A 15,798-nucleotide genomic window follows, 5' to 3' on the forward strand; every position below is an offset into this window, starting at 1 on the left:
GAGCAAGCCCGCTTAAGAGTGTCCCTTTTAGCAGAATACAAAACAGCTGTCTTTGGAGTGGCACTGATGCTACTAGCTAAATCTGCTTACGCTAACACATGTTAAATTATTACACTGGTAGGTATAATCCATTATCGGCTTGAATTATTCAAAAGTCTCCTTTAATTCTGCCAAAGAGTATGATTCCATGGCCCGTGCAAGAAACGTTGAACGGGCCAAGAAATCAAGATAAAGGTGTACACTTATTAGCACAACAGATTTGTTTAGATAAACCATTAAACATTACAACTGAGAGCAAAAATAAACAATTCAGTTCAATATAAACTATTAACACAACCCCCAAATCCAAAAATTCTATTCACTCCATACAAACCTCATCCACACCAATCGTTCCCCAAATGTAACCTGTAGATTCCTATTCTTGCTTTCAGTGAGGTCACTAAGGAAATCATTAGATGAAGTACCTAGGCAGCCAGAACTCTACACTTATGTAGGCAGGTTAATTGGCTTTTCAGTTTTCAAAATGTACACTCCACCATTGATCTTGTTTTGATGGAAAGTATATTGTACCTGCATTACCTCCGAGTCAGTGGATTGTTTTATGGAGTTGAACTCCACATACCTACTAAGGTACAGGTACTATCACCTATGTGAGACAAAAGTTAATTTGGATTGGGTTTATCTGCCTTATGGTCTGTAGCTCATTAAGATGATCTGATAGTGTTCCCTTGCTGAGCTTTCATACACTTCTTGCTTTGATTGGTCAAAGTTTTAATCTTTACCTGAATATTCTCTTTTCTCCTCCTCCTACTGTGCTTGCATGACACGAGGGCAGTCATTTTCAGGATTATGTTGCATCTTGAGTCTCCTTTTATAGTTTGTACCTGGTTGCCATCTGATTACACTCACTGGTAATCTGCAAGGCTATTTGCTTATTCTACATCTTTTAGTAATTTGGGATTGTGTATTACACACTGGTAAGGCATTGCTATTACACTACTGTAATTTGAAATCACGTTCATCTATCATTATTTGTAATTGCTTGATTTTTTGCTAGCTGTGCTACCTATAAAATATTGTCTTTACTGGTGTTTTTGCCAATGACATTGGACACATTTTTGCTTTCACAAATCAATCTGTAGCCAATTTGTGATTCATAAAGGCTTTGTACCTTCGGTCCAACCATTAGATAAAAATTAATTCACTAATCAAAACCAGTTTCAAAAGTCAACCATTTTGATCCTTTTGGTAAACAAAGCCATATTGCAGTTGTTAGATTTCGCCACCGATTAATAAGCGTTACCCTTAGTCTATTCAACCGTCTGCCCTGTAAGGGCACTCAACTCTCAAATCTTTGTCATTTTAAAGACCTGAAGACAAGACTCCGTTACTTGATTATAGCACACACTAGTAACATGATCTTGAATGTAAAGGTAAGGTGAACATAATGTTCTAAAGGGATCAGGGTAACTTCTAACCGCTATATACAAATATTTGTACAAATAAGAAATCGAATTTTGCTGTTTCATGGTAAGGTATTCTTGGACTAGTTATTGACAGTGCTGAACATGTAGGGGTAAAGTGGTGACTTCCCAAAAAATTACATGTCCGAGACGCTCTACACTAATTAAATAGTATCTATGTGCTGCTCTCACTAGAATCTGAGGATATAAAAAGGGGCCTGGAATAAATGGGTTCCTGTCTCTGAACTTAGAAAGAGTGGTGTCCGCTCTAATCTAGAACTCAACTCTTGCCTATTTCTTCCCCACTCTAAACCTACTGTCTCTTTATCTCACCAGTACAGGTTATTTTTGCCCCTGCTTTCAACCTATGTCAATCAGGTTTCCGATCTTTTTCTTTCTCCCTTTTGTACCTTTCTCTCTATTGCTCTAGCTAAATATGTGATGATGAACAAAAGTGCTGGTGTCCATCAACTGCACCCAAAGACACACAATTCAGAACTGAAGAGAAGGTTCCTATCACCGCTTTGCAGATCACCCCCAGGGGTGAATTTGCTCTGTACACATACTAGTACTGGTTGGGTTTGGCCAGAGCTGGGCAGGCATCTAAAAGTTCCTGGAAAATGTGAGACCAGGTCACTACTGTATAAGTGCAGCAAAAGATCCTCAATCTCTCCCCTGGATTTATGGGAATTCGCCTGCCAAAAATATTCGATTTACAGCTCAATTTTCCAGATGTATTGGAGAGATTCCTTCTGTTTTAGACGCGGTTCTGAAATTCCTTAAATACTGCAGTTCTTCAGGTGCTGGCACAGTATCTGAAACATAATTTCTCTGAAGCAGAAAGTCATTGCGCTCAGGTCCCAGGCATGCAATTTTCAGCAAAGCTGGATGAGGATGCAGGATCTGTTCCTTGTTTATCGTCAGCAGTGTGGTTGACGGAGGAAGGCAATAAGGACTGGACCGCGATAGCAGGAGAAGCTCTGTGAACCAGTGTTGACGAGGCCATCGTGGGGCATTGAGGATGAGTTGGCACTGTTCCCTCTTCATTTTCATGAACACACTGGAGATTAAAGGGTTCGGGGGAAAAGCGTACGCAAAGATCCTGGACCATCTGATTGAATACGCCTTCCCCCATGATTCTGGCTGAGGTTCCCTGCTGGCATAGAACCGGCATTTCTGGTTCTCTTGCGATGCAAATAGGTCCAAGTTTGGTGTTCCCTATTTCTGAAATATGCGGTTGAGAACTGTTTGGTTCAGTTCCCACTAGTGGTTCCATTGAGTTAACCTGCTTATCGTGTCCGCTAGGTTATTCTTTGTTCCTGGGAGATGCTCCACTTTGATGGTTATCCGATGTTGTAATGCCCATTCCCATATCTTCTGAGCTTTCCAAGATAGAATCTGGGATCTCGTTCCTCCCTGCTTGTTGAGGTAATGCATGCAGGTAGTGTTGTCTGTGGGTATGAGGACTGAGGATGCTTTAATCCTTGGGATGAATGATTGAAGGGCTAGAGAAATGGCCCGCCATTTTAGAAAATATGCATTTTGGAGAGACTCCATTTGCCACTTACTTGCAGGTCTTGCAGATGAGCTCCCCAGCCTTCCAAAGATGCATCTGTTGTCAGAACAAATTCTGAAAGAGGAGAAAGGAATGAGGAGCAATAAGAACCGTTACGATGCTAGCGAGGGTGGTATCTATGAACCGTAAATGACGAGATTAATAGGTGTACGCATTTTCAATACGCTACTTAGAAGGGTTCGTCTTATTTACAGGTTTCTTCATTTTTACCCTCGGGTTCCATTTTAGATACGGCATCCATTTTGTTTCTTGCCCTCACGTAGTCAGCGAACAGGCAAATGTCCGCCTCATGACCCTGTGATTCCCAAGACTGGGGGATGGCACGACAGAGACAGATGGCCCCGCAGCTGCGTAATCTTCCCACGTTGGCCTATTGTTTCAGCCTTGCATGCGCTCGGCTCGAATCCTTTGATCCTGGGATTGCGCTTCCGATATTACCTCCACACTCCTTCTGTTGCCTGACTTCCTTGCACCTGTTCCTGTCTCTTACACTCGTCCTTTTACAACTAGAGTGGAATGTGCATAGCAGCAGGATAATGTGCTTTTACAGTTGGGAACCGACAAATGTTACTGTGATTATGTTCCGGGTTTCCGACACCATGAATGAAGCCCTTTTAAGTTTATTGTGGGAACTGAGTTGTAACCTTTTGTTCGTTACGTTATTGAATGCTGAAAATGTGTATAAAAGGAGCGATCCACATTTACAATTTGAAGCAGGCTCTTGGAACCTACACTCTGTTGTACTTCCCATGACTTTTGCATCCCTGCAGTAATAAACTCTGATCTTTGACGCCGAAGGAAGTGTCCCGTGTCTCTGTCACTTGTGCGCCGAACAGGTATCCTACGAAGGTTTCAGGTGTTGTTCCCTGGCACCGCTGGTACTTAAAAGTCCAGTCCTTCAGTAATGACTGTCCCAGAGAGAGATTGTGAGGAGATTGCCACCAAAGAAGTGCCTCTTTCATGAACAGAGTTATCCGAACTAGGTCGTCGAATGATCCTGATATCTGAAGCCATTGGCCATCTATTTGCTCTTGAAGTGGTCTCATTCTCAGCCGAGCATGAGAAACCATGAGAATGGGGTAAGACAACATCCCAAGAAAGGATTTGAGGAGACTTCTGTGAAGGTCGTGAGCCAGAGACAAGATTGTGTTCATTCTTTCCGCTGATCAGTATACCTTGTTTTGTAGTGTCTATCAGTGCTACTAGAAACGTTAACCTCTGAGAAGGAACTAGAATGGATTTTCGAAGATGGACTGCCAGATCCAGAGAATGGAACAGTTGTAGGCAGAAAGAGATGTCTTCTGAAGCCTGACGAAGAGAGGAAGCTTTTACCAGCCAATCGTCGAGGTATGGAAAGTCTTGTAAGTCTCTTAGGAAGGCTGCCACAGGGCAAGGCACTTGGTAAAAACCGGTGGAGCTGAGCGGAAGCCAAATGGAAGGACCATGAACTGAAAATGCGCGCCTGCCACCGTGAACCGTAGAAATTTGCAATGCTTGTGGTGAATCGGGATATGGAAGTAAGCATCTTCCAGATCCAGGCTTGTTAAAAAATCTGGATGGTTCAGAAGATGTCAAATCTCTTGAAGAGTGACCATGCAAAAGGATTTAACAGGTATTTGTTGAGTTATCTGAGGCCTAAAATGGGACACCAATCCCCCAGCCTCTTCTTTTTTATGAGGAAAAAGAAAGAGTAAAATCCCTTCCCTTTGAAAAAGTGGAACAAGCTCTAATGCTCCTTTTTGCATCATTATTAAAGCCTCCTTCTTTAATAACTGGAGATGAGTTGTTTATCTATGGGGAAGGTGATGAGGTGGCATGGTAAATTCTAGGGTACGGCCATACCTTATTATATCTAGGACCCATTTGTCGGATTTTATATTTTTCCCATGGTCCAAGAAAAAAGAGAGAAGGACTTTCTTTATGGAATTCAGAGGAGCGGCAGGCGGTGAAGCATTGTTACTGCTTACGGCCTGTGTCTCTAGGCTGAACCTGCTGTTTTCTTCTAGGCTGTCTAGAGTAAGCAGCCTGTGGTGGTGCGCGATATTGTTATTGCTGCTGATAGGACGGCCTGTAGGAGGTGTATGATTGAGGTTGGTACCTTTGATAATCTCCTCGAAGGGTATAATTTCCTCTGCCCCGCGATCAACTAAAGGGTTTTTTCCTGTATTGTAGCGCTCCTAGGGCCTTAGCGGTGTCTGCATATGTTTTTATGGCTTGTAAAGCATCATCAACATGCTTACAGAAGAGTTACTCGCCATCAAAAGGCATATCCAAAATTTTTCCATGTACCATAGGGGGGAACATGGTGTCCTTCAGCCAACCCTGGCGTCTCAAAACAGCCGCTCCAGCCAGCTGGCAGAAACCCAAAGACTCATTATCCATGGATGAGTCTATAATCTCGGAAGCCAACCTTTCTCCTTCAAGCAGGATTTTCCTCGCTTCCATCTTTTTATCTTCCGGAAGTCGACCTAAAAATTGGGCAATATCAGACCACATCAGTTGATCGTACCTGGCTAGAATCGCAATAGCGTTGGCAGCTCGAACAGTCCCCTGATGTGGTCGTAAATCTCTTTCCAATATTATCTAAATGCCTCCCTTCCTTGTCAGGTGGAGTAGTGAGGGTGTTAGAGGATTCCTCGTTCTCCACTGTGCAGAATGAGATGAAAAAAATACGGCTTAGGATGACTTATAAGGCACGCTGGAGAATCGTCCAGAGCCACCGGAATAACAATGGCTGGTGTTTTCATCACTTTCTCCTTGCTCCCATATGTGGTCAACAATACGGATAGATCTAATCGACTTCCTAGCTGTGTCTTTAATATCATAAAGAAAGCAATCTGATTGCTTTACTGTAAGGGATTGTTGGAAGCGTGCTACTGCTCTCTCAATTAAAGCATGAAAGCCACCGATGTCCTCTGGCGGAGATTCTACCATTTGAGGAGATGGAGAAGCTGGTGTAGATATGACAGTCATCCCACTCATCCCCTGTTTTAGCCTCCTTCTGAGGAGGAGTATTCTCAATCTCTCCCTCATCAGAGGTATCTGGATGCAGTTGTGGTCCACTAGTATCTCCCCTCGGGGGCGGTGCGGATACAGAAGTATGAGGTGGTGTAGTGACTGGCGGTGGAGGTTGAGGAGGTGGAGGAGCAGGAGCCAAAGGAAAAAGTGAATGATACTCTTGTGACAAATCCTGCAGATCTTGAAATCATTGCAACAGGCATGTGAACCATAGGTTCGGAAACTGGCTCGAGATATTGCATTTTTGCTTGAGGGAGGGGATATTCCTGTTGATAGTATCCACCATAGTCCTCGTCATCATCTTTCTGGTACTTCACATGTAATTGTGAAGGACTATCTGCTGGTCCACACATCCCTTCATCATCAGATTCCTCCTGGAATGTTGATGGTGTCGTCGACGAGAACGTCGTCGGTGGATATACTGGTGCAAGCTGTAGAGAAGATGCACGCTGACGGCCAGGCGTAGAGTAGAACAACTTTGTCGACGGTAAAGGTGTCTGCATAAGCAACGCAGACATAATTGGACCAGAAACAGCCGTTGTCCGTATCGTCGATGAGATCGTAGTCGTCACAGCCGTAGACGAAGCCGTCGACGGTTCACAGTCGATGGGATTTTCATCGTCAACGAGACCCCCGTCATCAATGAGGATGCCAACGAAAAGGTTGCAGTTGTCGTCGACGATTAAATAGTCGGCGGTACAGCACTCATCGTCACCTGAAGCGTCCCGTCGACGAATCCATCGTCGGCGATGGAGATTTCTTCAATGACGATGAAGGAGAAACTTGCTTTGGAGATCATTTTCTCGGCGACGACGAAGACGTAGAAATTAACACCGTCGGTGGTAAAAGCTTCTTAGAGACAGATACCTTCATGGAATGATCAGAATAATATTTGTCTTCGTCTTTTTTTCAGGCTTTTCTCCTCAGAAGGAAATGGAGGCTTTCCTTTTTGTAAAGTACTTTCTTCCTCACTACGAGATTTCTTTGATGTGAAACTGCAGGAGAATCAAGAGATCGTTCGCTCCTTTTAGGGGTTTCTCTAGATGTCAATGAGGTAGAGATCTCCTCATCCTCAGAGAGAACATCAGATTTTGCCTTAATTTTTTGAAGCCAAATCAATAGTCTACCCTCCCTGTCTTTGTGGGTTTTAGTAGAAAAGGTTCTCCATATTTTGCAATCTTTTACCTTGTGTTGAGGGTAAAGGCAGTAGATACACTCCTTATGTGGGTCTTCAGAGTGCAGCCTCTTTTTTCCACATTACCTGAAGAGACCTTTCTTAGAAGATTCAGACATGTTTGAAGAAATAATGGCAAGAAATTTGAAGAAATAATGGCAAGAAATTTGAAGAAACAGAGAAAAACATAGCACAGATCAAGAAAACTCCCTTTCACACGACGTGCGGTAGAAAATCTGAGGAACCTAGCCTCCCTAGGGATTGTTCTAGAGGGTGCTGTCGCCGGATTGGCTGTTGATTGGATTTGTTTTCGTTTTTTTTTACCAAAAGAAGGTGGATAGGATATGGCACTGACTGTTCATCGCACAGTAGCCTATGGTAATTTTATGATATATATATATATATATATATATATAAATATATATATATGCCGTGAGACTCCCACTACGACGACTGGGATGATACAAGCATGTGACTCTACGAAAGATCCAATACTGTAGAATGGGAGTTTCTAACCCTGCCTGAGGACACATTTGATGTGATGTGTCGAATTCTGCCTCTCACTGGATGAGTGGGAGCTGGTAGTAGTAAATTAAAGCAGCTTGGAGTTTGGTGCCATGGGGGTGGGGGGGCTGGCAAGAACAGTGTATGTTTTATCCCGGTCCTTGGCCACTATGTAAGCCCCCTTGAGTAGCCTCAGAAAAGCCAAAACTGGTAAGAAAATGCTCTTGTAGGGGTGGAGAGGCCTAGAGAACTTTCTTCAGCTCTGCTTTCCTAAAACGATCTAAGGAGGAGTCTCCTTTTTCGCCAAAGAGGCGAAATCCATCAAAAGCCATTTCCATAATGAATGCCAGCATATCTCCTGCAAACTCAGTGAAGCACACCCAAGTATTGTGGGGAAGCACCACGCTTGTGCCAACTGCTCGCCACAATCAGTTATATCCAGGAAAGCACACATGACCTATCTGGCAGCATTCTGAATGTCTTATGCCAGGGAAAACCTACATTTTTTCAGACCACAAGATCTTGCTGGCCATCTCCCAGTATATGAGCTCAGTAGCAAAATGAATTTATTGACCTCAAAGCCAGGATGGCCTCAACCCTCTTCAATTTCCACTCCAGGAGAGCTGTAACAATAGAATTGGGGTTGAGCTTGCTGGTGGAAGCATGAACCACCAGGCTCTACGGAGAAGGTGTGTCCAAAAATGTTTTTTGAGCCTGCCTTCCTACCTATTCATTAGTGGGCAAAAGCAGGGTTTAGAGCAGGATCCCATCTTCAAGACTTCCATCAGGACATAGGTTCAATCTTTAACAGAAGGCAGTTGAGTGTCCAGGGCCTCAGCCTACAGTCAAATCTCCAGAGCAGAAGAAGCACTCTCTTCTGATGTGGGGCTAATGATTTCATTGATTGATTTTATTTGTGAATTTGTAGAGCGCACGAATACCCAGGGGCGTCTTGGCGCTAAGTTAATGCAAAGGTCTGGAGCTGCCGGTAATATAATGTTCTAACTAGGAGGTAAAGAGGCAGGTTTTTACAGCCTTCCTGAATGATAGTAGCGAGGAGCTATTTTTTATTGTAAAAGATAGTTGGTTCCAGGTTTTAGCTGTCTGCAGCAGGAAGCTTCTCCCCCCCCCCCTTACCTGCTTAAATTTAGGGACCTTAATCAAGTTTGCCTGACTAGATCTTAGGCTCCTGGGAGTCTCGTAGTGTTTCAGTTGAGTTTTTAATGGGGGGCAACAACCCTGTACCAGGAGAAGTATAAAGTCCACAGGCCACCTGTAGGTCCATATATAAACTGTTACCATAAAGCAGTGGCAAATCATCTCCATCATCGTTTCCAGGAGGTAATTTTGGTCCAAATCTTAACCAAAAAGATGGGGACTCAGAGGATGACTCGGCAGCTGCAATTGTATGTTGTCTGGATTAGTGTGTACACAAAACTGGTACACTGGAAAGGTTTTGGAGCATGACCACTTCGGGTTTGAGATGGATTTGGTTCGGAATCAGGCATTTGAGTTGCCACCGGATTACCCTCCTGAGCCAGTTGGTTTTGGTGCTGATAAAAGAGAGAATGGCACAGGTCTCAAAGCCAGAATGGAAATCTGCACCAGAGTCAGTGTGGAACCTGAGGTGGGTTTTGAGGGGCTCAGACAACACCGAAGATGGATCCATTGACTTTAGGCCCTTGTGGACCCTTGGGGCTAAAATATGCACCAGAGGGTGCCGGTAGAGTGTTTCACCTGCTTTCAACATTCACTTCAACACTTGAACCCTGTAGTTTTCAGTATGGACATTATTCCCTTACACACTGGATTTGAAATTAGAAATGCATCGAAAAGAGTAGACGATGAAAGAGGAAATCTGAATACACTAACAAAGGCATGTTAAAAACATGTTTTTAATGGGCTGGTGCGCAAGAGTGGCATTTATATGCGGCTGTCACTTCTGGGGTGGAATGAAGCCAAAGTTAAGCCAAACTGCACTACCTAGTGGCACGCAGGAGCATTGCTGTGAACATTTTCAGATCCAGCATGGCACCTGGTGATATTCTAACAGAGCCGAATTGAGGCTTGAAGTACTCATCAGAAACCAAATTATCTTCACTTATATTAAGAAAATTGCAAAACTACAGTTTGAATTGCGGGTGCTTACCCTTGATTTTGGATCTCTGATGAGTGGTCTCAACACCATATTAGAAATAGAGGAAGGAGATATAGCAGTTTGAAAGATTACATGAAAAAAACTTTCAGGAAAGTTTTCAGCCAAAATACTTACAAAGAGGATAGATTAAAGATACTCTAGGAATTATTCCCTAGCTAGTGAGTTTATGAATCGCACATATAATACAAATCTCAAAACGGACGTCTTTGGAGGGAATTCCCAAATAATGACATAGCCAGAGGACCTAGCTAATGAGGCCCTTATAATGTATGCCTCATTTGTTTATATGTATGGTTGGAATTTATGTAGCATGAATCTAGCAAGAAAGCACTGAGTGCTGTATCGTACTTTAGGAGGTTGGGAGATGATCAACATGATTGTGTATGTCAAGTGGGAATTAAAGACATACATTTCACACATCACATTTCACAATTGTTTGGCACATTGAAATTAAGGGTGTTCCTCAGAATCACAATGTTCAGCCAAGTACCAAGACTGGACTTTGAATCAAGGTCCCCAATTTCAAAAGTTGACAACTCTAGCCACTAAGCCAATTGTTCTTTCATGGTAATGTGCTTTGGACATTTGTAGAGCAAAGAAATGATTTCCACATTCTTTAACGCCTTGCAGATTGAACCTTATGCTCAGCAAATTGACTGTATAGAAATCAAAACATAAGGCAACCCATACTGCATGCTATAATGACTGACTAATACATGATAAAAAATCCTGGATATATACACACACACACACATATATATATATATATATATATAAAATCAACCTGAAGAGTATTGCTGGTGTGGCCTGGATTGCGTCGCAGGAGCAGCGCGTGAGGTAGTACGTATTTCACAGAAGTGTCTGACACACTTCAGGACCGGGCCCACGATCCGTGAGGGAGAGGCGCTCACTTGTCAGGAACGAGTGACAGAAGCGAGGAGCTTATTTTAAGAGTGCCTCCCGGCTGCGACAAGCTACAGGAGACGAACCTGATGGAAGAGGCCACTGTGTGAGGCCCGCCTCGGTCGGGCGAACGGAATTTGGCAGCAGCTAGGGTACGCAGAAGAAGTTTCTGAAGCACGGCAAACTAGGCGTTTTAAAAGAAAGGCTACATCAATGGTCGTAAAACTGTACCTGCACATTGTGGCCGAGATATGGAAATGTCCTTGTTAATGCGTGATTCGCACTCTGCACACGCTGTGAGAAGTGGAGTTTTGCCATTATCGACACTGAAATCCAGTGAAAAAAACAGAGGACAGGTAAAAAGGACTCTGGGAACTGTAGTCCCATACAATTGAAGGATACACCAACGAGACTAAGCAGCAAAGGAAACCATGAAAAAACGAACATTCTTTAGGGGTTACTATTAACCACCAAATAAATATGGTACTCACCTCTGCAGCTGGGATGAATTGTAACTATTTAAAACATTCATGAGTAGTGATGGACCTGTCCCCTTAAATCTGGAAGAATATTGACTTTGGTCCCCTTTCAGTGTTTAAGAAGCTACGTTCCTTTAAAACCTGTAATGTACCCACTGATGTAGGAGCTATTGGCATTTGACAAAGAGTCATGGGACTCGAAACGCGTTATGTCTGAACTTTCAATTTTAATAAAATCAACCTGAAGAGTATTGCTGGTGTGGCCTGGATTGCGTCGCAGAAGCAGCGCGTGAGTTTGTACATATATATATATATATATATATATATATTTTTTTTACATTTATGTCCCAAGATATTTTGGAAAAATAGCACTGAGTCACAAATTCAATATCGGCTAATGCAGCTGAGAACATTCAAGTTCAAGTAAACTTCTACTGTAATATTAGGTACCACTCTAGGTAGGAGATACAATCTCACACAAATAAAAGACTACACAGGATGTAACTTAGAGTGGATATAAATGCAAAGCCACAAATACACTGCAACGTATCATGTTTGCTATCTAAAGACCTGATGTTGTCTACTTGTTCTATTCTTGCAAGGTACTGTCAAACTCTCGTGAAGACATAAAACCATACCTTATAGAATCCTGGGACTCGCCACAGCACATCTAGATAACAATATTATCCATAATAGTTGAAACCTGAGAAAGTAATGAGGCAGCTGTGGAAACCTCACAGGTGTATCTATTGGGAAATGCCAACAACAGTCAAATCCAGAGCGCAGATTGGATCATTTTTGTCTCTTACCAATTAATTGTATGTGGAGATTTAGGAGATAACGATTTTGAAAAGACAATTCAAAGAAATCATGGTCGGACTAACAATTTCAATTAAAGCTAGTCACATACAAGTGGCTTTTCATCATTGTGCTTGTTTTCTGGCCAACTGAGTTTAAACAATGAGGAGAATTTATTGGATTTAAATGACCTTTTAAAAATATTAATGATATATAAATGCTCTTACTGTTCTTCTACTTCCTTCTACTAAAATTAAATTAAGTCTGCACATTTACATCAATTGAAACACACCATTATGGAGAGTTTTGGAACAATGTTTTCAAATAAACTTAAATCTAACAAATATTTTAAATGATCTGCTTGCGGTTTAAATCTGAAATAATCTGCAATCTCTAAATCTCATCTTTCAATCTGATATTTGTGTGAGGCAATATCTGCTCCAATACTGTATTCACAAAATGGCTGCTAACAGCAAAGTATGTCTGTGTCGTGAATAGGCATAAAGACAATTTTTGATTATCTATCTTAATCACTGGAAAATATATAGTAAGAAACAATTGACCCATCCACACAAAAATCATTTTATTCAAATGAAATATCGCCGAACAGTAGGAAGAACGTTATTAGCCATTAAGTAACTTGAACACAAAACCGTATTTGCTATAAACAACTAGGAAATGTAATAAATATATGTGAAGAATTTAAACAAACTGAGTCAGACTCATAGATGAATGCAAAATTTTCCAAATCCTTCTCCCAAGAAAACATACCATTATATTTAAAATCTACACTTTTAAAAGGAAATAAAAGTGAGTGTTTGGCAGTTTATGCAGAGTTTGTAAGGCGATTTTCATAGTTTTGGAGGTTACATTTGAGTGTGAATTTTGGTCCTTTATGATCCTGTAAGGCAGTGCTCAAAAACAACTGACCACGCTTGAGCAGAAGAGCAATGTAAACCTTTGTATCATCACTAAGGAAAGTGGTTTTGCTGTCTAAAAAAAGACAATGAAAATAACTCAAGAAAAATAAAGAACCGTGAAGTTTAAAGAATATTCTAATCTATGAAATTGAAGAATAAATATTCCGATTGTACAATGTAAAAAATGTACCTTTATGCAATTATAGAGTTGTCTGTATAATGTGCACTTCAAAATTGCATATGTTTCTGTCAAAGAGCATTTCTATCAAAGGCAAGTTTAGGAGAGCTCATCTACAAGTGATGAGCAAACAATATTGACCTGTCACTACAGTTGTCAGTCTCTTGGAGAGCAAAGTTCTGTTGAGGAACAATGCGGAGTGCAACTTCATGCAAGCGTCTCTGAACCAATTTGTCACCCTCCATTTATCTGAATGGAAATATTGTCATTGGTTGGCTCTCAGGCAGAATGCCATTTCCTCAAAATGTCCTTTTTCCAATGAAGTAGTCCTTCCTCATTATTTGTTCCCAAAGTTGGAATCATGATGCAGAGCTGCTATCTTGCCCTTCTGGTCTTTCCACAGGACCAGGATCACCTGAAGAAGCTCCCGCCTGAGTCTCTGCAAACAAAATATGACGTAAGTGTATGGAAATTTAGGAATACACGAAGATTTAAAGTGTTACAAGTACTGCAAAAAAGTTTATCACAAACATGAACGTAACAATGAAATGTTTGAAACCTAAGTAGACTGATGCATTTGCAGGTGACTGCCAACAACTCTTAAATGTCAATGATTTCAACAAGCCTCTTGTCAATAGATTCCACTGTTAAAAGTTAAACACAGTTATTATAGGGCACCATTTAAAACAACTATGAGCATGCCAACCTTTATTTCACTTGGAACCTTATCCTTGACATGTTTGTTCAAGCTTGAAAGGAACCTCCCACAGTCATGTAAACATGTAGCAAAAAGAGGACATTTATGATTCGCAATAATTATTTATGAATCAAATGTACTTGCACTTTTCAGTTGATAAAAAATATCCTCAGATAGGAAAGAAAATGTAGCAAAAACAGAACCCAGATGATCACACATAACAGGAGCCCCTTTGTACAAAATAGAGACAACTCACCACATCAGCATCAAAGCCTGCCTGACCTTCTACCCATACTTCACAGGAGTGCAATACCATAAACCTCTTTTTCAGTGAAAAAAAACACAAGATCTGACAGCAAAATGACAACGCCATGCCTGATTCTCCTTAAAGACCCACTCCTTCTCCAGGCATCCCACAATGGTCACCCTTCAAATCCCTACCCGTCGCCCATCTGGATAGAATACTCATCTGCCTCTAAGACACCTCCACTCAGAATTGTGCCTTACTCCCTCCATTATCAAAGCTCACTCTCTTACTCAAGGCATCTTCCCATATACTCTCAAACTAGGCCACATTCGCCCACTGTTAAAGAAAGAAGCACTAGACTGTGATGACCTAGCCAACAAAAGGCCCATCACTCAACTACCTTTCATTGGCAAGATAATCAAAAAAGCAGGCTACGCTTAACTCAAAGATTACATCCAAGTCCATCTTATACACGACTGCCAATCTGACTTCAGATCATACTGCAGAACAAAGACATCTACCTTACACTTTGTTGATGACACCCCCAACTACAGCTGAAAATGGCCTATACCTCCTTATATTGCCAACGTTCATCTACACCCCAAATTCTTTAATGGGTTTCACTTGCAATATTCTTCAGTGGTTCTCCTCCTACCCCGCCAACCAATACCAGTTTGTACACATGGGCACCCCCAGATCCAAGAAGATTCCCATCACCTGCAAAGTCCCTCCAGGGTTCTATAGTGTCCCCCATCATCTTCAACTTTTACATGGACCTATGGAGCTCTATTCACCAAAAGAATACATCAAAATCACCATATGCCAACAATTAGTAACTCTACTGGAACCTCACCTCCACTCCAGACAGCCAATACATTAAACACTGCCTGCAACTAACCCAGTAGTTGATGCCCAGCAACTACCAGATGCTCAAGTCCACCGAGATAGAATTTCTATTATTTAACAAGAAAAACAAGCAAGAAATAAAACTAAGCTGATATTTTGTCATTAATCTTGATGGCTTAGAATGTCAAACCCAATGCCAAATTATTTGGATGCACCCTGTGCATCATCCTCACCATTAACCAAGATGCCAGTTATCAGCGCTCTCTGCGAAAGAAAGGAAACTGCTCCTCCCTGAAAGCACCTTCAGAACTGCTGTTAAATCCCTCATACTCTTGCACCAGGATGGTGGAAACTCTTGGCTCCATTGCCTCCCAGTAGCCTTACTGGCAACCATGAGGGCATTCTAAACAGCTACATCACTTCTCATCAAGGGCCTGAGGAAAAATGATTGCATCATCCCCATCCCGATTGAACTCCATGGGCTCCTTTTTGCTTTCAACACTATCTTCAAAACCAGCAGTATAATTTACAAAACCATCACAACTTGCATCTCTGCCTGTATGGCTGACAAGCTCAACATCTCTGATGGCTCTTGGCATAAGCACAAAGGAGGATGCCATCAGATTGGAGACAATGATATGTAAAAAAGGATTTGTTTTTTTAAAAGGCAACACGCCATTTCTATTTATAAACCGAGGATCTGCAACAAAACCCCTGTATATACAAGGATCGCCCCAACACGCTCCAGTTCAAGACTTGAGGAAGCATCTCATTAAAGAACACTACATCATAATGCAGTAATAATCCATTATCCAGATACATTTCAAATCTTTGTGC

General features: G+C 41.8%; 1 protein-coding gene across 5 annotated transcripts in view; it reads right to left on the reverse strand.

Annotated features, from left to right (window-relative positions):
• Positions 1–12,631: 12,631 nt before the first annotated feature.
• PKIG (cAMP-dependent protein kinase inhibitor gamma) overlaps positions 12,632–15,798 on the reverse strand; it is a 539,969-nt gene continuing 536,802 nt past the window's right edge. For all 5 annotated transcript variants that reach the window (XM_078651936.1, XM_078651934.1, XM_078651932.1 and 2 more), the window contains one exon: positions 12,632–13,610. In XM_078651936.1, coding sequence (XP_078508062.1) covers positions 13,531–13,610 — 80 coding nt within the window. In that variant the 3' untranslated portion in view covers positions 12,632–13,530. The remainder of the gene's footprint in view (positions 13,611–15,798) is intronic.

This window comes from Lissotriton helveticus, chromosome 7 (assembly GCF_964261635.1).
Source record: "Lissotriton helveticus chromosome 7, aLisHel1.1, whole genome shotgun sequence".
NCBI lineage: Eukaryota > Metazoa > Chordata > Amphibia > Caudata > Salamandridae > Lissotriton > Lissotriton helveticus.